The sequence below is a fragment of the Lethenteron reissneri genome, unplaced genomic scaffold, assembly GCF_015708825.2.
Source record: "Lethenteron reissneri isolate LAM-NWPU_2019-01 unplaced genomic scaffold, ASM1570882v1 scaffold_73, whole genome shotgun sequence".
NCBI classification, from domain to species: domain Eukaryota; kingdom Metazoa; phylum Chordata; class Hyperoartia; order Petromyzontiformes; family Petromyzontidae; genus Lethenteron; species Lethenteron reissneri.
In genome coordinates, this window is record NW_026892252.1 from 42,300 (window position 1) to 68,517 (window position 26,218).

The 26,218-nt window shown below is 50.2% G+C and overlaps 1 protein-coding gene across 1 annotated transcript; it reads left to right on the plus strand.

Moving 5' to 3' along the window:
* On the plus strand, positions 1–25,340 carry LOC133340086 (uncharacterized). The gene is made up of 16 exons (XM_061548151.1): positions 1–533; positions 656–1,049; positions 2,344–2,478; positions 10,572–10,614; positions 12,474–12,607; positions 13,294–13,396; positions 14,882–15,030; positions 16,170–16,306; positions 17,271–17,417; positions 18,787–18,925; positions 20,467–20,548; positions 20,789–20,961; positions 21,817–21,877; positions 22,296–22,413; positions 22,747–22,899; positions 24,204–25,340. The coding sequence occupies exons 1-16, from the start codon at positions 1–3 to the stop codon at positions 25,012–25,014; spliced, it is 3,312 nt and encodes a 1,103-aa protein (XP_061404135.1). The 3' UTR covers positions 25,015–25,340.
* The last annotated feature ends 878 nt before the right edge of the window (positions 25,341–26,218 follow it).

Consider the following 26,218-nt stretch of genomic DNA (forward strand, 5'->3'; position numbering starts at 1 on the left):
ATGGAAGAGGACCACCTCATTGAGATGAAGCGCCTTGCCAGGGTGACGCACATCCCAGAGGAGAAATGCCTTCCAGACAATCTCCTCAAGAACCACCTCATGGAAAAGCGCGTCATTGAGGAGAAGCGCTTCATGGAGGAGAAGCGCTTCATGGAGGAGAAGCGCTTCATTGAGGAGAAGCGCTTCATTGAGAAGCGCTCCATGGAGAAGCGCTTCATGGAGGAGAAGCGTCTCTCCAGAGTGAAGTACCTCGCAGAAGTGAAGCATCTCCAGGAGAAGCATCTCAAGGAGAAGCGCTTTGCGGAGGAGCGCATCATGGAAGAGAAGCGCCCCATTGAGGTGAAGCGCCTCGCCAATGTGAAGCACCTCACAGAGCAGAAGTGCCTTCGAAACAAGATCCTCAATGACGTGAAATGCGTCATGGAAAAGCGCCTTTTTGAGGAAACGCGCTTCATGGAGGAAAAGCGCCTTCGTGAGGTGAAGCATCTCGAGGAGAAGCATCTGGAGGTGGAGAAGCATCTCGCCATTGTTAAGTGTGTCGATGAGGAGAAGCGCCTCAGAAGCTAAGCGGGTCAAGGAAGACAAGCTCCTCATGAAGGAGAAACGCCTCATAGAGGAGAAGCGGGTGGAGGAAGAAAAGTGCCTTATGGAGAAGTGCCTCAGAGGAGAGGCGGGTGGAGGAAGACAATCGCCTCTTTGAGGTGAAGCGTCTCATAGAGCTGAAGCATCTCGAGAAGAAGAAGCATCTTGAGAGTCGGCTTTGCAAGGTGAAGCTTGTCGAGGAGAAACGTCTCATGCAGAAGTGCCTCATTGAGGCGAAACTTCAGGAGAAGCACTTGATGGAGGAGAAGCATCTAGTGGAGGAGAAGCGTCTAGTGGAGCAAAAGTGCCTCATGGAGGAAAAGCGCCTAGAGGAGGAGCAGCGCCTCGCCAAGATCGAGCAACACTGGCTCCAGACCGCTATCACCAGCAGCACCACCACCACCGACACCGCCTCTGGCAACACCGCCAGCGCCACCGTCGCCGCCACCACCACCGCCGCCACTCCTGTGCAGGGCCCGATTGCTCCAAGCTTTGCAGAAGAGGGCTTCCAAGAAGAGAAAGCAAACTCTGGAGGCGCTGAGCCACGGTAAACCACTCTGCGTGTGTCCAGTGCGTGTTTATTTTAATTTATTTATTATCATGCTTGTTTACGCAGGATGAGCCTCACTAAGTCTCAATACTTTTTTTCAGAAGGGTCCTGTCAAGTTTGCTCGCAGTTGGTAACAAAGTTGCTGCTGTTTGTGATCCAAATTGAGCGATTTGCATTGTGTGGGTTCAGTTACAGGGAGAAAGCTGCAGAATCCTCCCAGAACAGGGGGCAGCACATTCCACACAGATAACGTGGCCCAACGTGGCCCAACGTGGAAATCAAACCCAGGTCCCTTCTGCTGCTGAGGCACAGGTGCTCCAGCCCTGCCGCACTCACAAAATACACAGACACTGCAAACCCCACGTGTACATTGCGCTATACTGTGGACAGATTTACTTTCAATAATTGGTTTCTGGGTGAGACCAGATAACGATGCGGCCATATTTCACCATTTAACCCTCCATCCACCGTAATAATTGCCTGTTTCCAGGCCAGCTGCCAAGTTGCCTTGTAATGCACAGAGACAGCTACCACTGGGAGGGGTGTCCAATTTCAAATGCGTTGAGATGAGAGATGCGAGATGTGAGTGGCTCATCGCGCTCAATGCACTCTGAGATGCCTTCGACGTCAAGGGAGGCGGCTCTGTCAACCTCAAATCACTGTCGGATAGTTGATCGAAATCGTGGATTGGTTGAAGCAGCCAAAGGGTCGCGCACTCATCGCTCACCACTTACAGTTCAGATCTTGCTTCCCGCCCTGGATATTACTGCCGCCGCATTAACCACAAAGATACACACCCATTCCGTCACAGTGGATGTTCAGGATATCCACCGGTCATTTTAAATGCGTAGGCCATTATGTCCAAGGGATCACTTAGAATACACATAGAAGAAAAATGTCACTACAAATGATTCAGCTAAATTGACACAGCAAGGCCACCCACTACTGTGAAACTACAACAGTCTGTGTGAGACACAGCTGAATCAATCTCAAGGATAGCCTTGCCCCATGAGAATGACAGCGCCAATGCTAAGCACACTCACTGGCCATGTCGTTATTGCTGTTTGTATTAAGCTTGAATTAATGCGCCACGCATTACACCCACGGACCATGGGAGATGGCGATGTCTGCCGTAGCAGGAAAGTGGAACGGTGTCGTGTTTGTCTCTTCACAGATCTGAGCCAAAGCAGCCCTCCTCCTCACTCCTCCAGGCCTTTGAAGCGAAGTCAGAGGTTGTGCAGAAGGAGACGAAGGAGACGAAGGAAGAGATGAAGGAGATGGAGAATGAAGTAGAGATGGAGGAGAAATTGGAGGAAAAGAAGGCAAAGGAGGACGAGATTGTGATGGTGACAATGGAGGAGAGCACGGAGGGAGAGGATAAAGACAATACGGAGATGGAGGACAAGGCGACAACAAACGATGAACAGATGGTCGTGGTGGAGGAGATGGAGACTACGGACAAAGCGGAAACAATGGTGGTGGTGGAGGAGGAAGAGAAGAGGGTAGAGGAGATGGTGGTGCAAGAGGGTGAGGAGGAGATGAAGGAGGAAGAGATGGTGCGAGTGTAAGAAGAGAAGATGGAGAAGACAGGGGTGGCACAGGAAGAGGAGAAGGAGGTAGAGGAGAAGATGGCGGTGGAGGATGAAGAAGAGGGGATGGAGGAGGATGAGACAGGAGAAGATGGAGGAGGTGCAGGTGGAGATGCACGAAAAGAAGAGGAAGCGAGGGGGCCTCGCTCGCATGGCGAGAGCGTTCACCTCACTCCTCCGCCACATGCTACTTTGTGGAGGCAGGTACACCGCCCAGTAGAGGTGGTGGTCGTGGATCGGTGCCAACCGTGACCGCTATCACCACACGACCCACGGTGCCACTGGGACCACAGCTGGGGAATGAAACGGAGCAGCAGATGCCAGCACTGCAGCGGAGAATGACTGCTGCCAGGAGACCTCACATCACACACACACATGGGGCTATTCCATTAGCATAGCCAGCCCCACACTGGGCCCCTTCCATGCTGGTTTTCATCCAGGCGCTCCTCATGCCATGGTTTCCAGGACATGTAAGGGGCAGCTGACCCAGAATGAGACTGCTGGAGGGGTCTGGTGCAGACAATGAACAACACCTGCACGTGCTAAGTCTTAAGGCCACCCGGTTAAGAATTAGGATCAATATTTTTGTTGTTGTTGTTACTATAAACTTTGTGAAATTGAACTCATGAGGACACAACGTAACGTTGCATTGCTTGCGAGTGCTGCCTGGGTTGGTTTAATGTGCCTTGGCTCGTGTGTGCGGTGTCCCGGCTGTGTGTGCGGTGTCCCGGCTGTGTGTGCGGCGGGACGAGGACAAATAGATAAAAAGAAACGTTTTGGGAAATGGTTCTTCTTCAGAGCACATATTCAGGTGATTCGCCTTCTTCACGACAAATCAACCCCTAATCTGCCCCACTGATCCACTGCTCCAATGCCCCACTGCTCCTTTGCTCCACTGCCTCATTGCTCCATTGCTCCTCTGCTCTATTGCCCCACGTCTCCACTGCGCTCTGCTCCACTGTCAATCTGCTCCACTATTAGTTTCAGTGTGCCATTCTCGAGCACAAGCCTTGCATCATCACCACCCATCAACATTGCCAGCCATCTAACACAACCACACACTCACCATAATACTCGCACACCCACACACTCACCATGATACACACCCCTACCAACCTACTCTCACACACGTCATGAAAGTCACACACGCACCATTACTCACACAAAAACCTACAAACTCACAACGACAACAGCCGTAATTTGCAACTACATGATGGTGATATCACAACAACCCAGGTGCCATGGGTTGACTGCTGTGCCAGGCTAGGTGCAGGAGGAGGTCACGGGATAGAGTCAGGTGTCATGGGTTGACTGCTGTGCCAGGCTAGGTGCAGGAGGAGGTCATGGGACAGATACTGATGCTATGGGTTGACTGCTGTGCGACAATCCCACTTGAGCGACAGCCAAGGCCAAAGGTCGGAGTGCAGCCAGTAAACTCCTGAACCTGCACCACCTAGAGAGAAGGGGACATGGAGACATGGGGAGAGAGAGAGGATGGAGACACGGGGAGAAAGAGGAGGGAGACACGGGGAGAGAGAGGAGGGAGACACGGGGAGAGAGAGGAGGGAGACACGGGGAGAGAGAGGAGGGAGACACGGGGATAGAGAGGAGTGAGACACGGGGAGAGTGAGGAGTGAGACACGGGGAGAGAGAGGAGTGAGACACGGGGAGAGGAGGGAGCCACGGGGAGATAGAGGAGGGAGACACGGGGAAAGATAGGAGTGAGACACGGGAGAGAGAGAGGAGGGAGACACGGGGAGAGAGAGGAGGGAGACACGGGGAGAGAGAGGAGGGAGACACGGGGAGAGAGAGGAGGGAGACAAAGGAGGCACCTGTGGGCCAGGTGCCTCCTTTGTCTCCCCCCCACCACCGCCACTGCTGATGTGTCCACACCGTGCTTGGTTCTCACCTTCTTCTGGCTGAGTCGACGTAGAGGAGGCCCAGCCAGCGAGCCGCCACGAGCCACCGACGGTGGCCGTGAGCGGGAATCCAAATCAGCCTCTCGCCACCCACAATGCACAGCGCCGCCTCCACTCGCCCCGGCCTCAACGGAAGTAGCAGCTGGGGGGGGGGTGAGGGGGGTGAGGGAGGACATGGGGGGTGGCACAGGGGGAGTTATGGGGTTGAGGGGTTATTCATAATAAAGGTGTATTTGGGTTAGTCTCCAACACACCGATGTGCTAAAATAGAAACTAATTGGCACTTTTTGTTCACGTGACAAACTTTATTAATTGGCTGTGTCGGGTGGTGACGGGTTTTAAGACACATTTATATTTACACGATCTTACTGCAAAAAAACCTTTATAATGGGATTGGAGAAAGTTAGGGGTTCAAAGGGTTAGGGGGTTGGATTTAGAGGCATAGGGGTTTAGTGGGTGAGGGGTTTAAGGGTGAAGGGGATTAGAGGGTCATAGTTTTCAGAGTATAGGGGTTTTGAGGGTTAGGGGTAGAGGCTTACGTGTTTATAGGGTTAGGGTTTTAGGAATCTATGGGTCTGTGATTAACACTGAACCCTATGGGAGCCCAGTGAGTAACACTCAACCCTATGGGAGCCCCAGTGATTAACAACGAAATCACGACGTTTCAGAGGCAACACAAGCTTCCGTCTTCAGGTGGCACAGCAAAATTACTGCTGTGACGGTGCCACCTGAAGACGGAAGCTTGTGTTGCCTCCGAAACGTTGAGATTTAATTTATTTTTTATTTTATTTTGTAACCTACGTGACTTTACCGAAAAAACCAAAGAATATGTACCCTTGCAGTCACGAAAACTTATTAACAACGAACCCTATGAGAGCCCCAGTGAGTAACACTGAACCCTATGGGAGACCCAGTGATTAACACTCAAGCCTATAGGAGACCCAGTGATTAACACTCAACCCTATGGGAGACCCAGTGAGTAACACTGAACTCTATGGGAGACCCAGTAATTAACACTGAACCCTATGGGAGCCCCAGTGATTACACAGAACCCTATGGGTGGCCCAGTAATTAACACTGAACCCTATGGGAGCCCCAGTGATTACACCGAACCCTATGGGTGGCCCAGTGATTAACACTGAACCCGATGAGAGCCCAAGTGAGTCACACTTAACTCTATGGGAGACCCATTGATTAACACTCAACCCTATGGGAGACCCAGTGAGCAACACTGAACCCTATGGGAGTCCCAATGATGAACACTGAACTCTAAAACCACCCACTCCCAAGTGTAAGCGGGTGAGTGAGTTTCTGATTGAGTGGCTGAGAAAGTGGGTGAGTAGGTGATTTATTCAATGAGTGGATGAGTGGGTGAATGAGTGGTGAGTGAGTAGCTGAGTGAGTATCTGAGTGGGTTAGTGGGTGAGTGAGTGGAGGATGAGTGAGCGAGTGAGTCTCCGAGTGAATGGGTGATTGATTGAATTAGATAATGATTGACCGAGTTGCTGAATGAGTGAGTGACTGAAGGAATGAGTGGGGAAATGAGTGAATTGATGAGGGAGTGGGTGAGTAAATAAGAAAGTGAGCGAGAGAGTAGATGAGTGAGTTTTTGAGCGAGTGGATCAGTGATTGTAGGAGTTTCTAAGTGAGTGAATGAGTGATTTTCTGAGTGCATGAGTGAGCGAGTTCGTGAGTAAGCGTGGCTGATTGAGTAAATGAGTAGATAGGTTAGTGAGTGAGGGCGGATGAGTAAAGGAGTTTTTGAGTAGGTGATTTGGTGGTTGACTGAATTTCTGAATCGGTTAGTGGGTTAGTGAGCTTCTTCGTGCGTCTGTGAGTGAGTGAGTCTGAGTGAGTCTGAGTGAGTCTGTGAGTGAATGGTTAAATGAATGGGTGAGTGAGTCAGTGAGTGAATGCTTGGCTGAGTGAGTTTCTGAGTCAGTCTGTGAGTGAGTGGATGAGCGAGTGGGTGAGCGAGTGGGTGAGCGAGTGGGTGAGCGAGTGGGTGAGCGAGTGGGTGAGCGAGTGGGGTGAGCGAGTGGGTGAGCGAGTGGGTGAGCGAGTGGGTGAGCGAGTGGGTGAGCGAGTGGGTGAGCGAGTGGGTGAGCGAGTGGGTGAGCGAGTGGGTGAGCGAGTGGTGAGCGTGAGCGAGTGGGTGAGCGAGTGTGTGAGCGAGTGGGTGAGCGAGTGGGTGAGCGAGTGGGTAGCGAGTGGGTGAGCGAGTGGGGTGAGCGAGTGGATGAGTAGTGAGTTGTTGAATGAGTGGGTGAGCGAGTGGGTGAGTAAATGGGTGAGTGAGTGGAGGAGTGATATTCTGAGTTGGTGGTTGAGGGAGTGGGTTCTTAAGTGAGTAGAAGAGTGGATGAGTGAGTGGTGAGTGAGTGATTGATCGATTGTGTGGGTGAGTGAGTAGGTAAGTGAGTTTTCTGAATGAGTGGCTAATAGGACTGGGCGAGTAGGTGAGTGGGTGAGAGAGAGTCTCCAAGTGAGTGGGTGAGTGAGTGGGTTGTTGAATGAGTGAATGGTTGAGTGAGTGGATGAGTGAATGAATGAAATTATTGAGGGATGAGTTAATGGTTGCGAGTGAGTCGGTGGGTGGATGAATGAGTTTCGGAGTGAGTGGATGAGTGAGCGACTGAGTTTGTGAGTGAGTGAGTTGGTCAGTGAGTGGCTGAGCGAGTGGATGAGTAAGTAGGTCAGTGAATGGGTGCGGATAAGTGAGGTAGTTTTTAAGTAAGTGGGTCGGTGGTTGAGTGAGTTTCTGAATAAGTTAATGGGTGAGAGCTTGAGTGAGTCTGTGAGTGATTGAGTCTGTGAGCGAGTGAGTCTATGAGTGAGTCTATCAGAGAGGGAGTCTGTGACCGAGTAAGTAAGTGGGTGAATCTGTGCACGCATGGGTAAGTGGGCGAGTGAGTGCACAAGTGAGTGGATGAATTATTTTGTGAGTCAGTTTCTGAGGTGTGAGTGGGTGAGTTTACGAGTGATTCTGTGAGTGGATGCACGAGTGGGTGAGCAAGTGGGTGGGTAAATGGGTGAGCAAGTTCTTGAGTGAGTTTCTGAGTGAGCGGCTGAGTATGTGAGGGATTGGGTGAGCGCGTAAGCCTGCGAGTCGTTGAGTGGGTGGGTGCAAGAGTGGATGAGTCTGTGTGAATCTATGTGTCTTTGTGCAAGTATATTGTCCGTGTTTCGACGGGTCTTTTTTTGAGTTAATTGGTTTCTGTGCGAGTCAATGGGTCTGTGTGAGTCTATGCATCTATGTGCGAGTCTTTGGGTCTCTGTGCGGTGCACATAGCCTGGCATGTGAGTGGGGGGTACAGTACCCCTGTGCGTATGTGTAGTGGGGCACCGTAAGCCCGTGTGTATGTGGGTGGGGTACCGTAACCCTGTGCGAGGGGATCTCCCCGCCCCCACCCCCGGGGCAGAGGGAGGATCATGAAGGTGGACCCGGAAGTGCTCGGCTTGGGAGACAAACCATCCTCCTCCTGCTTCTTGTTGTTGTGCTGGGGGGGAGGGGGTGTGGAGAGGGAGGAAGGGAGGAGGAAAAGAGGAAACTAAACTATTTCAATTTTTCCAGGTAATGCCATCGAGCGACACAGCTCTTCTTCAGAAGGGAAAATGCCACAAATGATAGGTCAACGAAGTGGCCTATCATCACGTCGACATTTATAGAAACCAAACACTCTGAACGCGACCACGGGGAGAGAGAGAGACATGCAAACTCGAAATATACAGGTGTGAGGGTAGGGATCGAACCCACGACCTGTATAACAGGCGAGGTAGTTACGGGAGAAAGAAGAGAGATAGAGAGGCAGGGAAGGAGCGGGAGGTAGAGTGGGTGGGGGGAGAGTGGGGGGAGACAGGGAAAGGGAGGAAGAGTGGGTAAAGGGAGGGGGGGAAATAAGTCAAGCTCAGTATTGCTTGCACTCACCATGATACAATCACCATCAAACTCACACTGTCACATACCATCACTCACATACTCACCATGATACTCACACATCCACATACACTCACCCTCATAAACACACCCCTACCATCCAACTCACAGACACGACATGATAGTCACACACGCAATCACCATTACTCACAAGCCCACAAACTCACAACGACAATGGCCGCCATTCGCCACTACGTGGCGGTAATGTCATCACAACAAACCAGGTGCCATGGGTTGAGTGCTGTGCCATACTAGGTGCAGGAGGAGGAGGTCATTAGACAGACCCAGGTGCCATGGGTTTACTGCTGTGCCAGGCTAGGTGCAGCAGGAGGTCACGGGACAGATCCTGATACTATGGGTTGACTGCTATTAGATAATCCCACTCGGGTGACAGCCAAGGTCAAAGGTCAGAGTGCAGCCAGTCAACTCCTGACCCCTGAACCTGGCCCATCCAGAAAGAAGAGAGGGGATGGAGACACGGGGAGAGAGAGCAGAGGTAGGAGGAGAGTGTGTGGAGGAAGCGAGAGCTCCTATAGAGATGCAGGAGGTAAAGATGGCCCAGAATCAATGACGACTGCAAGGTATGCTGGGAGGCAAGGTCATGTGACCACAGGGGCGGCAGTGCTGGCTGGAGCAATCGTGTTGGAGCCGCATGGGCAGAGGACACGGAACCCATCCTTCATCCCAGCACCTGCACCAACCACAATCACACCACAACTAAAACCAAAACCATAAAATAACCGCAACGATAATCATACCTCCAATTAGCACGGTCGGCTGGGTAGAGTGCGATTGAAGTTCAAAATAATACAACTACCATAACAACCATCATAACCACCTCCACCACAACTATGTCCACTACAACCACAACCACACAATTATAACAAATATAACCAAACACCACAGCCGCACATATAACCACAAATTACACAACCACAATTATAACCACAACCTAAACCACCACAAGCACCACAACCAGAGCCACAACTACCATGACAAACCACATAACCATCTACACCACACCTGTAACCTCACCACCACTACAACCACCTATACAACCAAAACTAAAGCCATGATCATCACAACCACCACCACCATCACAACCACCACCACCATAACTACCACCATAACCACCACCATAACCACCACCATAACCACTACAACCACCACCATAACCAAACAACACAAACATTGACGCAGATACTACAATACCACTGCATAATGGTCTGTATCCCTCTGTGGGTGAGTAAGTGGCTGAGTGGGTGAGTGAGTGGGTGAGTGAGTGGCTGAGTGGCTGGCTGAGTGGGTGGGTGAGTGACTGAGTGAGTGGCCGAGTGCTGAGTGTGAAATGGACTCGAACCTGCACCTCTGCATTGCAAGCCCAGTGAGCTCACGCCCCGCGTGTGTATCGGGGTAAAGTGCGGGCACGCCCAGCGTGGAAGAGTAGACCAAACACTCCACATCGCGGCCTCCTAGTCGAGGCCATTTCTGCCACGACAACAAATCCGCCCCTCCAGAGACACAAACAACTAAATGTAACTCATCCCATCAGCCACAATCTGGCAGTGCCTCTCCTCATCATCATCAGCAGCCAGCAGGGCCGTGAACTCAGCAGGCGCCTCCTCTGCCCCCCCCACCACCCCGCCACTGCTGCTGCTGCTGCGTCCACAGCGTGCAAGGTGCTCGCCTTGTTCGGGCTGAGTCGACCTAGAGGAGGCCCAGCCAGCGAGCCGCCGACTGGTTGGCCGCGAGCGGGAATCCAAACCGTCCGCTCTCGCCACCCACAATGCACAGCGCCGCCTCCACTCGCCCGGCCTCAGCGGAAGTAGCAGCGGGGGGAGGGGCGGGGCGAGGGGGGTGAAGGGGCGGGGCGAGGGGTTGGGCATGGGGGGAGGAGGCTCCGGTGGGGGGAGGAGCTCCGGTGGGGGAGGGGCTTAGGTCTGCGACGTCATAGTGGGCGTGGTCACTTGGTACCGCCCCTCGGTCTCCCTCAGGCAGTTTGTCCGTTAGAAGAGTCGGGGGGAGCATCTGGCGAAGGTGAGAAATGGTGGAGTCCTGGTGTGTGTGAGTCTGTGTGTGTGTGAGTCTGTGTGAGTCTGTGTGTGTGGATCTGTGTGTGTGTGAGTCTGTGTGTGTGTGAGTCTGTATGTGTGGTGAGTCTGTGTGTGTAAGTCTGTGTGTGTGTTGAGTCTGTGTGTGTGTGAGTCTGTGTGTGTGTGTGAGTCTGTGTGTGTGTGAGTCTGTGTGTGAGTCTGTGTGTGTGTGAGTCTGTGTGTGTGAGTCTGTGTGTGTGTGTGTGAGTCTGTGTGTGTGAGTCTGTGTGTGTGTGAGTCTGTGTGTGTGTGAGTCTGTGTGTGTGAGAGTCTGTGTGTGTGAGAGTCTGTGTGTGTGTGAGTCTGTGTGTGTGTGAGTCTGTGGTGTGTGAGTCTGTGTGTGGTTGAGTCTGTGTGTGTGTGTGAGTCTGTGTGTGTAAACATCGCCACTAGGGAGACAAAGGCGGCCGGGCGTGGTGCTGGCCACCCACCCCCTCGTGTGCCGTTCTGCCCTTCATAGGTACTGCTGGCTAACAGCACTTGCCCCAACAGTCTATTTCAGCTATAAGGGGGATCTTTCTTTGTTGTTAGTGGTGGTGGTGTTGTTGGTGTTTATGGTGGTGGTATTGGTGGGTTTGATGGTGGTGGTCTTGGTGGTGTGTTTGTGATGGTGGTGTTGTTGGTGGTTATGGTGGTGGTGTTGGTGTGTTTGTGATGGTGGTGTTGTTGGTGGTGGTGTGTTGGTGTTCTTCGTGGTGGTGTTGGTGGTGGTGATGTTGATGGTGGTTTTATTGTTAGTGTTGGTGGTGTTGATGGTGGTGTTGATGGTGGTGTTGTTGATTGTGGTGTTGGTGGTTGTTGTGTTGGTGGTGGTCTTGGTGGTGGTGTTGGTGGTGTTGATGGTGGTGGTATTGTTGGTGTTGGTGGTGTTGATGGTGGTGGTGTTGATGGTGGTGTTGTTGATTGTGGTGTTGTTGATTGTGGTGTTGTTGGTGGTCGTGTTGGTGGTGGTGGTCTTGGTGGTGGTGTTGGTTGTGGTAGTGTTAGTGGTGTTGATTGGAGGTGATGTTGATGGGGGTGGTGTTGGTGATGTTTTTGGTTATGGTGTTGATGGTGGTGATAGTCTTGTTGTTGTTGTTGGTGGTGGTATTGTTGGTGTTGGTGGTGTTGATGGTGGTGTTGATTGTACGATCCATCCTGGGTTTAACCAGGCTGGATTGTGTGAGGGGCTCACAAATGCTTGAAAGATCTGGAGACATTCCCACCAGTAAGCTCCTCCAGCAGGCAAGGCTGCATTGGCTGGGTCTTGTAGACCGCATACCCAAGCAGTTTATTTTGGTTGCATAAAGGAGGTTAAACGGGCACGACATGGGCTGTCAAAAAATATGGACTGATGCTGTATGGGAGGATGTGGAGCTGAGTGGACTTGCAGAAGACTGGTATCAGCGGTGTGGATAGCATCCTTCACGAGGAAGCTCGTGAAGGATCCCACGGGCAGTAGGAGGCAGTCGCCTTCCAACAACAACTGAGGACAGAGGAGTGACGCTCACAGCGAGTAGCGGATAAAATTCAACAAGTTGGCACAGTTGGGGATACAGCTGGTGTATCTGCCAGTCATCTCAGCCAACCTTTGGAACCTGGGTCTATCCCGTGACGTCTTGTCAGCCTTCGACACTTCACGTGGACTAAAAGTGCACCTGGCCCGGTACAGACGCCGTGGTGTCATCACCCCTACTTAGTGGCGAATGTCGGTTGTTGTTGTTTTTGTATTTCGTGTTGTGAGTGAGTGGTGATGATGTGAGTCTGTGTTGATGATGTGGGTTCATGGTGAGGATGTAAGCCCGCGTTGTGACTCGTGTTGAGATCTGGGAGCCCTCACGCCCCCTCGACTCTTTGTGATCCTCGCCTTCGTCTCCTGCTCCGCACGCAGAGACCCGGACTGTGCGAGAGACGCTGTGAGTTCTGTGCACCCTGCTCTACAAGTTGCTACCATGGAGGTACGTGTGGCTCTTCGACTCGTGTGGTGAAGTATTGATGGACGTGTGCTCTCCACTCTGCGTGTGGCTACCTGTCGCCTATCCATATACCTGAGTGTACATCTACTTGCCTGCCTGAGTGTGTGTGCATCTATCAGAGTATCTCCCCTGAGATCTTGTCTGTGTACCTGCCTGTCTATACGTGAATAATCTACAGTACTTTTATCTATCCACTACTGGATGAAGGCCTCCTTCCCTGAGTTCCTGCTACCCCTCACGATCCTGCGATGGCATAATCCACCAAGCACCGATTTTGTCGCACCATCTTTATGGAAGCTGTCCTCTCAAACGTCAAACATGCTCCGATACTTGGCTGCAGCTCCGTTATTCTTCTTGACCATCGGCCATCGTTGTTCCTCCTGGCCGTGGCATGTCCTGGCCCAGCCCCTCGTCTCTTAACAGTTTGAAGGATGCCATTATCCTGTGTGTGTCCTCTAAATCCACACGTGTCTCATTGTAAATCCAAGTGTGACATCAGATATTGGCCAAATATCCCAACGCTGAGAACTGACACAACATCTTGGCAGGACCCTCCTGTTTGTGGAGCCCAGGATCTCAGAGATCCTGGCTCAGTGCTCGCCTCCTGCTCTTTCCCCAACATCTTGCTAAAGTTTACGTGGTGGACCTTTGTCTTTGTGTGTGTGTAGATGAGCCGAGGTGGAGAGGCGAGGAGTAAGGGCGAATCTTGCACCACGTGGAGTGCGCTGTCCTCAGAGGGCACCGCCTCCATCTGCAGCAAATCACCGCAAGGTAAGGACAGTAATGAGGGACGTCACAGAGGGCCATGGTGAATGGTGGAACATCACAATGGTCATGTTGCATGGTGGACGTCACAGTGGCCGTGATGCATTGGAGATTTCATAGCGGCCATGATGCATGGTGGATGTCACAGTGGCCGTGATGCATTGGAGATTTCATAGCGGCCATGATGTATGGTGGATGTCACAGTGGCCGTGATGCATTGGAGATTTCATAGCGGCCATGATGCATGGTGGATGTCACAGTGGCCATGATGCATTGGAGATTTCATAACGGCCATGATGCATGGTGGATGTCACAGTGGCCGTGATGCATTGGAGATTTCATAGCGGCCATGATGCATGGTGGATGTCACAGTGGCCATGATGCATTGGAGATTTCATAACGGCCATGATGAATGGTGGATGTCACAGTGGCCGTGATGCATTGGAGATTTCATAGCGGCCATGATGCATGGTGGATGTCACAGTGGCCATGATGCATTGGAGATTTCATAACGGCCATGATGCATGGTGGATGTCACAGTGGCCGTGCTGCATTGGAGATTTCATAGCGGCCATGATGCATGGTGGATGTCACAGTGGCCATGATGCATTGGAGATTTCATAACGGCCATGATGCATGGTGGATGTCACAGTGGCCGTGATGCATTGGAGATTTCATAGCGGCCATGATGCATGGTGGATGTCACAGTGGCCATGATGCATTGGAGATTTCATAGCGGCCATGATGCATGGTGGATGTCACAGTGGCCATGATGCATTGGAGATTTCATAGCGGCCATGATGCATGGTGGATGTCACAGTGACCGTGATGCATTGGGGATTTCATAGCGGCCATGATGCATGGTGGATGTCACAGTGACCGTGATGCATTGGAGATTTCATAGCGGCCATGATGCATGGGTGATATCCAGGTAGCCAAGTTGCATGAGGGACTTCATGTTGGCAGTGTTGCATGCGGGACTTAATGGTAGCCATGTTGCATGGGGGACTGCATCATGGTGGCCATGTTGCATGGGGATGATTATCTGTGCTCTGGCCTCAGCACATCACACGCTTTCAGATGCACTTCCGATATTAGGAAGCCAAATTTCGATTTAAAGCTTTCGTGACTGCAGGGATTCATCTTCTTGGTTCTTTCGGTTTTATTATGTTTTATTTTTATTATTTTATTACTTCCCTTCTACGTGACTTTACCGAAAGAACCAAGAAGATGATTAGGAAGCCACTGGAGCTATACACTTTTAAATCATCTCGATTGAAAACTACTTTCTTTAGAACTTTTGATGTTTAGTTTATTGTCCTTCCCCCGCGTATCCATTTGGCACCATTGCCTACGTACGGTGCAAAAGAAGTTCAACATACATACAGACATAACTGATATTGGCCAAAACATCCCAATCCTGTAATTGTTTCCTACAAATTGCTCAACTTTGGGATCACACAGATGTTGTCGTTATTCTCATGTCTGCAGAAATCATGGCTCTCTTTGGCCCTCACTTGACCAACCGTGAGAAGCTAGAACTCGCAGCCATGCAGGAAGTGTGGTACTTTGCACTTTTCAACAAATCTGAGGGATGCAACAATGATGGATACGACGACTACGAACGAAATTACATTCTGGTGAGGCTCGCAACAAAACACCAGCTGTGGGGGCAGGTCACAGGGCCCATCGGTAGCAGGGTTTGTGGCTTCTTGTTATTGCACCTGAAGTACCAACCAGGGCTATCACACACACCAATGTACTTCAGAATCAGAAATTTTGTATTCGCGAGTAAAGCCCATTGAGCTAAGAAGCTCTATTTTGAAGGGTGACTGAGCCAGCAGACATCAGAACATTCCACAATGACAGATTTAAAAAAACGTAATCATTACAGAAAATATATTAGAAAATTACATTCTCACTTAAATCTTGACTTAAAGCTTTCGTGACTGCAGGAATTAATATTCTTTGGGTCTTTCGGTAAAGTCACGTAGATAGGTTCAAAGAAAATAAAAAACTAAAACTACAATGTTTCAATCGCAACAAAATCGGTCGACTTCAGGAAAATGGGGGTTAGCTTCCAAAGGCAAACTGTTTATTAGGGTTTGAAATGGGCATAGCCCAAATGTCAGCAGCCAATATTAATGCAAGTGGTGGGCAGCCAACCCGACAGTTTCAGATCTGCCTTATGTTCGTGAACATAAGGCAGATCCGAAACTAGGTAGGATCTGAAACACGGTAGGACCAATACCTCAGCCGTGGCTGATCATTGTTTTAATGCGGTGGGCTCACACGAAATTTATTTCTCTAAGACGAAGGTACTTTGCAAGCCCACTGGCTATCAACAAAGATTACTTCATGAAGCCATCCATTTTCATCGACAGACACAATTTAAACCGAGAAGATGGGTACAAACTGAGTAATCATTGGAAGGACATTATCAACCTGTTTAAGTCATAATTGGCTATGATCTTCCCATCCTACCACCTTCTGATGATAGTTGTGCTTTATGCCCATTTCAAACTTGCGCTTTCACACTAACAGCCACTTTGCGTGCCGACCCCTCGGTTGCGGCTCTGCGATATTCCATTAACATACTAATCTGTCATTAACATGATAATTTTCACCCGGCAACCCTTTGATTGTTTTTAGTTTTTTGTTATTTTCTTTGAATCTATGTACGTGACTTTACCAAAAGACCCAAAGAATATACATTCTCGCTTCTTAAATTTTGTGATTTTAATTATATTCACTTTAAATGATTGTACCTTTTGTGCAGTTCCGGCATGAGCACCTCCGCTATCGCTATGAGGTGCTGAAGAAGATTGGAGAAGGAGGTCAAGGCCAGGTGATCCAGTGCCTTGATCACAAAAGGAACATCCTGGTGGCCATCAAGATCCTGGTGTCACCATCGAGGTAAGACTTCAGAGCCGCACCGTCATGAGGCCGATGTTGTTAAGTCCGTTGCCACGGGCAGCCGTGCGATGCAGCGGTGACAATCGTGCATCAAAGCGAGAAGGGGGGCCTGGGTTCGACTCCTGATTCGGGTGCCCTCCTGTATGGAGTTTGCATGTTCTATCCCTGTTCTGCATCAGTTCCTTCTGGGTTCTCAGATTTTTCCTTCCCTAAAGCTTAAAATACACACACACAGTGTAAACTAATATTGGGGCAAAACATCCCATTGCTGAAAGATTACCTGCACATTACGGGAATTCCTCATTTCATGCTGTAGATACATTCCTGAAAAGTTCCGCGTTCAGTAGAAAAGTATTGAGCGAAAGTAATTTTCCCATAAATAATGTAATAATAATGTTTGGCGAGATACAATGCACTCATACACCTTGAGATGACGAGACCAATACTGAGGGTATGCCGTCACGTTACTTTATCATTGCGAGTAATGTATCATTGCAGCTCAAGAAAGTAGTTTGTTGTCGACTACTCACAGATCGTGTTATAACGGGCGTGTTCCGTGCTTTAACAGGCGTGTTCTACGTTATAACGAGAAGCGTTCCGCGTTGCAATGGGCGTGTTCGTGTTATTACGGGGACATTCCGCGTTATGCGAAAAGTGTGCCCGAATGGAAGAGGCACATTAAAGTGAGAATATGTTGTGTTAACATGCGTTTGCATTTAGATTTCTCAAATGACCAATCCGATTTGAATGGTTCTTCACTTCCAAATCCTATTGGGTGCCCTACGTCGGCTCCTACTCCCTCTGTGGGAGCTCCTCACCAATGATAGTCGAGTGTGCTACTGGAACCCCTGGTGCTGTTAGACCTGGTGAATTCATATTTAATTATTTTATTCTGAATTTAATTTGGCTCTGGATATCCCTTAAGCAAATGCAGGCTCTTCATTTGTGGACTTCCTCTGTGCAGCTCCAAGCAAGAAATATACCAGAAGATGGAGCTCCAGATAGCTCTGGAACTTCAGGACGAGGGCAGTGATGAAGATTTCAACGTCATCAAAGTCCTGAACATATTTCATTTCAGAGGACACGACTGTATCGTCATGGAGCTGTTGAAGTATGTACTGCATGCCCCCCCCCCCTCCGCCAATAACGTGGTTAACTAACTTAACAAACTTTCGTTATTTTTTAGAAGCGACCAGACCACAAATAAAAGCTTAACAAAGTAGCATTTTTGTTCCTGGTTATTTCGGTAAAGTCACGTAGACAGACTCTGTCTCCCCGACAGACCTGTTCTTCACCTGAGGACGGCTGCTTGCGTTGTGGCCGAAACGTCGTGAGAATTATTTTATTATGTTTTATTTTTATTATTTTATTATTTCCATTCTACGTGACTTTACCGAAAGAACCAAGAAGATGAATCCCTGCAGTCACAAAAGCTTTAAATCGAAAAGTAGCATTTTGATTATAAATGTGGAGGAGAAAACGAGTGGACCCACAGAAAAATCCACGTACCCACGGGGAGAACATGCAAACTCCAAATGTACAGGCATCACGGTCGGGATCAAACCTAGGACCTCCTCCATACCAGGCGGGGGAGATGTCATCTCGCCACCGCGGCAAGCTGTTAATTCTTAATTTTGGAGCTTTCGTGACTGCAGGAATTACTCTTTGGTTCTTTCGGTAAAGCCACGTATAAAGATAAAATAATAAATTAAATAACTAGCATACGACGTTTCGATTGCAACACAAGCAATCATCATCAGGTATAAATGAAATAGCAACTAAAATCGAACCAGAAAACTATAGACAGACATATGTATCTTGGTGATATCTGTCTGCTTATATGTCTGTCTATAGTTTTCTGGTTAGATTTTTGTTGCTATTTCATTTCATTTATACCTGATGATGATTGCTTGTGTTGCAATCGAAACGTCGTATGCTATTATTTAATTTATTATTTTATCTTTATACGTGACTTTACCGAAAGAACCAAAGAGTAAGCTGTTAATGTTGAGATGCCCACGCCACCACCCATGCATTGTAATCCTGTGGAGCTGCCATGTGCCACGGGTGCATTGGAGGCCACTTGTCTTTTCTCCATTAGCCCTGCCACTTTCACCAACCCACGCCTCCACTCAATCAGCAGGGTGGCTGCATGGCAGTGGTGATGCTTGTGCCTCTCGGCGAAAATCCCGAGCTTCTGTTCTGTGTGGAGTTTTTATCTTCTCCCAATGGATTACCCTCCACCACCCGGCAACAAAGCCAATGAAATCAAGTTGTCAAGTGGGCAGATATGCCAACTGATTTGGTTTATCGGCAAATTGACGACCTCAACCCACACGGAACTATAACTCTTAATATTGGTCATAAACTTGCACGTGAACGTACAATATGAATGTGATTATCGTTATCAGAATCAGTGCAGCATTGTAGGGGATGGTACTGATGCCGTGTTTTTGTTGCTGCTTCTGCCTCTCTCACAGGGAGAGCCTTCATGAAGTGATTAGGAATGCGGGGCTCCGGCGGTTGGACATGGCGATGGTGAAAACCTACACCAGGGGTATCCTCAAGTTCCTGCGCCACATCAATTCCATGAAAATCGTCCACGCGGACATCAAGCCAGTGAGTGGACACAGCGTTCAGCTTTCACTTTGGTGCAGAGGTGTATCACTCTTTGGTTCTTTCGGTAAAGTCACGTATAAAGATAAAATAATAAATTAAATAATAGCATACGACGTTTCGATTGCAACACAAGCAATCATCAGGTATAAAAGAAATAGCAACAAAAATCTAACCAGAAAACTATAGACAGATATATAAGCAGACAGATATCGCAAATATACATAGAGAGAGAACACACATCGGCACACAGAGAGAGAGCGTCTCTGTGACGAGGCCTTAAATAGAGAGAGGGGGGTGGGGGCGGAGAGAGGGAGGGGTTAGAGAAAAAAGTAGCATGTCAATGAGTAGGACGATGGGTGACAAAGTACGCAAGCTTTATACGTGACTTTACCGAAATAACCAAAGAGTAATTCCTGCAGTCACGAAAGCTACAAATTAAGATTGCAGAGGTGTATGTTTATTGGGGACTCGTTCCACAGAGAAAACCGGCCATGTTCGTCACAGAGTCGATATGTAAGCTCTGCCCATCTCATTGGAAGGAGGCAGGACCATGCTCCTCTGGTGAATGTGATCTGGTATGAATTAAACTATCGTGTAGAGTCGTGTCAGCTCTTGGGGACTCACCAGAGAGAAAACCGGCAACGTTGATCAGAGTTGCCCCAAACCCTGGGAGACACGAAACGGAGTCAAACAGAACTTTTTTTTAAAACGTGCGAAATGTGCATTTTGGCCTGACAACTGCTCGTTATCGAATTCCAATCTGCAAATTGAAAACGTCCAAAGACAAAGGTGCAGTGGAAAGCGTCACGGAATCCGTGCACTCTCTTGTGCGTGGCTTTTTGTCTGTAACTCGTTAACGGGCACTCATCCAGCTGTGAGCTCCATGCAGCTCTCCTGTTGGAGCAACGGCAATCGGTTGTCAATAGAGCCACCCCCCTTTAATCTGATGGTGCCTGAGAGTGCTTTGAACGTGACACGCCTCTACTCACATCTACAATTTCGACGCATCTTCTTGGTTCGTTCGGTAAAGTCACGTAGAAGGGAAGTAATAAAATAATAAAAATAAAACATAATAAAACAATTCTCACGACGTTTCGGCCACAACGCAAGCAGCCGTCCTCAGGTGAAAACCAGGTTTCGGCGACAACGCAAGCAGCCGTCCTGAGGTGAAAACCAGGTCACCTGAGGACGGCTGCTTGCGTTGTGGCCGAAACGTCATGAGAATTGTTTTATTGTTGAATTTTTATTATTTTATTACTTCCCTTCTACGTGATGACTTTACCGAAAGAACCAAGAAGATGAATCCCTGCAGTCACGAAAGCTTTAAATCGAAATTTAATTTTGACACATTTGAAAGGGGCACCGCCCAGTGACAGCTGTCATAAAACAGCGAATATTGCTCTTGACTGACGCTTGTCGACAGCGCTATGCCTCATCTAGTACCCCTGTTTAGCGTGTGTCGTGGTATGTGATTGATCCACTGCTGGCTGAATGATATCGGCATAACCTCTGAGTTTGAATTCATTCTACCCCTCCTCCAGGAAAATGTTCTCGTCAAAGACACCGTGACTGGCACCGTGAGGATCACGGACTTTGGCACGAGCTTTTTCGTGGAAAGTCAACGTGAGTGACCTCACCTGGGTGTGTGAGTGTCTGCGTGTGGGTGTCTGTATGGCTGTCTTTATGCATGGGTCTCGCTGCGTCCGTGTGAGTGTCTATATGTCAGTGTCTGTCTGAGTGTGTCTGTGTGTGAGTATCTGAGTGTCTGTAAATGTGACTGTTTATGTGCATGATGATGATGCTGTTTAAGACACAGTGTGTACACACGCACATATGTTTGTTGTCCTTGTGATTTTTGTACAGCTATGAATGTTGGTGGCACCCTAGAATACTTGGCTCCGGAGCTGTTGCTGGGCTATAGCTTGACATGTGGAGTGGATATGTGGGCGCTGGGCTGCACGGTGGCGGAGTTGGCGACGGGCAGGGAATTATTCCGGTCCAACAGCCACGAAGATCACCTCCCGCGCTGCATAGAGGTATTTCCCACACGGCGTCTGTCCGCTCGTGATCTCCCTCTCTCTCCTTGGAGTCGTGGGCTATGGGGGTGGCAGGAGGGGGGGTGGCCAATTGGTGATCTGTGAATACCGGCCGTCGTATGTTGCGTGTACACGTGTGTGTCTTGTTTGTGTGGGGGAGCGGTAGCGTAGCGGTCAGCCTGCTGTGCTAGAAACCGAGTTTGATTCCAGCTCATGGGCAACACCAGTGACGATTGTCTGAACTGGTCCTGGGCCTCCTCTAGTTCGAGTCAGCCTCAAATGAGTACCTGGTGGAGTGTGTAAAGTACCTGGGTTAATTCTAGATTTGAAGCTTTCGTGACTGCAAGGATTCACATTCTTAGGTTTTTTCGGTAAGTCACGTAGGTAAAAAATAAAAAAATAATGAAAGTAAAAATAAAATAAAAATCACGACGTTTCGGAGGCAACACAAGCTTCCGTCTTCAGGTGGAACATTCACAGCACGATAGCTGTATCAAGTGAGAGAAATTCCAAGAAACAGTCCTTGTATATATACTGGTTGAGGGTGGGAGGAGCCAAGGTAGTCCCTGAATATTATTTTTGTGAGGTTCGGTGCGGCTGAAGCACGCTGTTAGGAATGAGCCTTTGTTGTGTAAACTAGGTGCGGATGATGTAAAGGTGCGTGTTAAAGGGACTGAGCCTTTTTGTTATGTAGAGATGATGCGGCTGAAATCAGCCGCCACTCCTGTCTCTCTGTGCCACAGTGCTGGCCCTCAACAAACGCTGCTAATTTTGCTACTCGATCTAACAGCACTTGTCCCGACAGTGTGCCGAAGCTATACGGGTGACCTTTGTCTTCATGTCAACCATGTGCAGATTCTGGGGATGCCTCCAAGGTACATGGTGAATGGAGCACCCGACAGAACGCAGTTCTTTGGTGAGTTGAAGCGTGGGGTGAATGACAGACCGGATTCAGTTTTAGGGTGTGGCCTCAGGCTGTTGTTATTTTGTTTTGGAGGGGGCGTCTTTGTATTTTACATTACTTGGGTATGTGGGTGGGTAAATGGGTGTGTGGGCAAGTGGATGGGTATGTGGGTGAGTAGGCGAGTAGGTTGGTGGGTAATTGGGCGAATGGGTGAGTGGTTGGGTGAGTGGGTCAGCGAGAGGGTGGGTGGGCGGGTAGATGAGTGGGTGGGTGAGTGGGTAGGTGGATAGGTGAGTGAGCGATTGGGTAGGTGGAAGAGTGTATGGGTGGGTAGGTGGATGAGTGGGTTGATGAATCGGTCAGTAAGTGGGTAGATGGGCGATGTGGTGGTTGGTGACTTCGTCTCTTCCGCTGTGCATGGATCCTGCAGACCATCGGGGGAAGATGTTCTGCCCAGGCAAGAAAAGGGTTCCGGGGAGCTTCCCACTTCACAGGGTGCTCAAAAGCGATGACCCGGAGTTTGTCGAATTCATCAGCTCCTGTTTGCGGTAAGAACCACCCACCACTCCCACCCCCTCCCCACGAGGATTCCCCCCTCCAATTGATTGGCGACCGCTCTCCACCGATCACCAGGAAGATGTGGAGCTGAGTGGACCTGCCAATAAGCGGTACCACTGGCCCTCTGTGGAGTTAGCCCTCTGTAGAGGAGTGGGAGGTCTGTCCAAGCCGCTGCTGGGCATCAGAGGACTGCCACTGCTACTGTGGCTTCCGCTGCTGCTGTGCATTCCTGGACCTCGTGGGAGAAGGGAAGGAACATCAAAGCTCTCACCATGCCTCTCTCACCACGTGGCCGCGTGTGTTCCCCGTGCATCTCTCAACAGATGGGATCCGAATTGTCGTATGACGCCAGTGCAGGCGCTGGCTCATAACTGGCTCCGGACTGCGGCCACCAGCACCACCACGGCCAGCAAAGCCACCACCACCACCGCTGCTGCTCCTGGCAGTGTGAAGCACTCTGGAGCTGCTGAGCGACGGTAAGCCACCATCTGCTTGTCCAGTGGTCATGGCAGTCTATAGGGGGGTGCGGGGCCTGGAGCAAGTTACACCGTGTGGGCTTACGAATCGTGGAGAAATCCTCCTCTTTCGGTCTTAAATAGAGTGATAAATGTGATGTCATCACTTGTGAGCCAATCTGGAGCGATAGCCTACGTGTTAAACGGAAGTATTACGCCTGACACCGTGACATCGAACCGCAGGGCCCCCCAAAGCGCGGGGCCCGGGGTGGTCACCCCCTGTACACCGTACCCGGGGGACGACTCTGCTCCTGTGTGTGTGTGTGTTTAATATCTAGTTATCTTCATTGCTACTACTTCTACGCTTATTTAGCCAGCAATAGCCTCACTCAGTCTCAATACTTTTTTCAGGAGGGTCCTGCCAAGTATTTTGCAGTACAGAACAAATGTACTGCTACTGTACGATCCCAATTGAGTTATTTGGAGGTTCAATTTACAACACTGGTGGAGATGTCCATCCAACACTGGTTGCACAGCGTGTTTGTGAGGGTTCAGTTGCCAAACCCAGAGGAATGGAAGTGAAATTTTAATTTGCAATTTTATTGAAGGATTGTGTTGTCTTGATGTGGTGTGAGGCTGTTTTTGTTGCTGTTTCACTGCGTTGCACAAGCTTGCATTTAGTGTTGAAAAACTGACAGGATTTTATTTACTTAAGCCATTTGTATTTATACGCTTTTTTTGGTATACTTTGGACTCCTTTTGTTTTGTTTGTTGTTATAACCTGCTGACCCTGTGACTTGACTGGACATCTGTGAAAGAAGAGCTTCATAGCTCATCAGACTCCTCTTCATCCAGTTTAAAGAAAGATTCTGATTCTGGGAACCCATGCAGGGGGGGGGGGGGGGCAGGCAGGGTAGGGTGGTTGGTAGAACACACTCCACATTCCACACAGAAAAAGTGGCCCACGTATGGGAATCAAACCCAGGTCCTCTCTGGCTGTGAGTTCCAGCCAAAGAGAACGTGTAGATTCGGTTATATACGGATTTATTTTTCCATAATTGGTTTCTGGGTGAGGACAGATAATGAAGCGGCAACATCTTTCCCAAGTTGCCCTTCATCCACTGAGACACCGCCAGACTAATGCCCATTTTGTAACCAGACTCACGGTGGGCAAAGGTATGCTGCATTATTGCGGCACTGTTAATTAGCTGGGTTAATCTTCTGCGGCACACAGTTAGTCCACCCATAGACGATGGGGGGGATGGGGGGGACTGATTTCTGCTAGAGCAGGAAGTTGGAACGGTGTCGTGCGCATCTCTTCACAGAGTGGAGCCGGCACAGCGCCCATCCTCCTTGCTCGCCCAGGCCTCTAAAGAGAAGTTGAAGGTTGTGGAGGAAGAAGAGACCATGGTGGAGGAGCTGGTGGTGCTGGAGGAGGAGGAGACTCTGGTGGAGGAGTTGGTGGTACAAGAGGAGACTCTGGTGGAGGAGTTGGTGGTACAGGAGGAGACCCTGGTGGAGGAGTTGGTGGTACAGGAGGAGACGCTGGTGGAGGAGTTTGTGGTACTTGAGGAGACGCTGGTGGAGGAGTTGATGGTACAGGAGACGCTGGTGGAGGAGTTGGTGGTACAGGAGACGCTGGTGGAGGAGTTGGTGGTACAGGAGACTCTGGTGGAGGAGTTGGTGGTACAGGAGACTCTGGTGGAGGAGTTGGTGGTACTTGAGGAGACGCTGGTAGAGGAGTTGGTGGTACAGGAGACCCTAGTGGAGGAGTTTGTGGTACAGGAGACGCTGGTGGAGGAGTTGGAGATACAGAAGGAGACCCTTTTGGAGGAGTTGGTGGTACAGGAGACTCTGGTGGAGGAGTTGGTGGTACAGGAGACTCTGGTGGAGGAGTTGGTGGTACTTGAGGAGACGCTGGTGGAGGAGTTGGTGGTACAGGAGACTCTGGTGGAGAAGTTGGTAGTACTTGAGGAGACCCTGGTGGAGGAGTTGGTGGTACAGGAGACCCTGGTGGAGGAGTTGATGGTACAGCAGGAGAAGAGGAAGCAAGGGAGCCTGGCCCGCATAGGGAGAGCCATCCGCTCACTCCTCCGACGTGTGCTGCTTTGTGGTGGCCGGTCCACTGCACAGTAGGGGTGGTAGAGGTGGTGGATTGGTGTGAACCCTGACGACTTTCACCACACTCAAAACACTCACCCTGCACCCAACCACCTTGTGATACCCTCCACCCACCACCCACACCTTGCACCCACCCAGTCCTTGATACCCCGCACCCACCACACACACCCTGCATCCACCACACTCACCCTGCACCCACCCACCCTGTGATACCCTCCACCCACCACCCACACCCTGCACCCACCACACACACCCTGCATCCACCCACCCTGTGATACCCTGCACCCACCACCCACACCCTGCACCCACCACACTCACCCTGCACCCACCACCCACACCCTGCACCCACCCACCCTGTGATACCCTCCACCCACCACCCACACCCTGCACCCACCACACTCACCCTGCACCCACCACACTCACCCTGCACCCACCACGCACATCCTGCACCCACCACACTCACCCTGCACCCACCACGCACATCCTGCACCCACCACACTCACCCTGCACCCACCACACTCACCCTGCACTCACCCACCCTGTGATACCCTCCACTCACCACACACACCCTGCACCCACCACACACACCCTGCACCCACCACACACACCCTGCACCCACCCACCCTGTGAAACCCTCCACTCACCACACACACCCTGCACCCACCACACACACCCTGCACCCACCACACACACCCTGCACCCACCCAGTCCGTGATACCCTGCACCCACCACCCACACCCTCCACCCACCACCCACACCCTGCACCCACCCTGTGATACCCTCCACCCACCACACACACCCTGCACCCACCCACAGCGTGATACCCACTACCCAACATACTCCACACAGAGGGTTAGTGGTTTAAGAGGGTTAGGGGTTTAGGGGTATAGGGATTTAGGGCTATAGGGGTTTAGAGGGTGATGGGTTTAGAGGGTTGGAAGTTTAGAGGGTTCGATACTTATTGGACTAAGTTTATGGGTTGACAGGTTTAGAGGATGATGGGTTTAAGGGTTTAGAGGGAGGGTTTTAAAGGGTAAGGGGTTTAGAGGTTTAGGTGTTTAGATGGCTATTGTTTTAGGGGTTTAGGGACTTAAAGAGTTAGGGGTTCAGAGGGTTAGGGTTTTAGAAGGTTAGGGTTTAGAATATTATGGGTTAAGAGATTTAAATAGTTAGGTGTTTAAAGGTTTAGAGGCTTTATGGGTTTCGATATGTAGAGGTT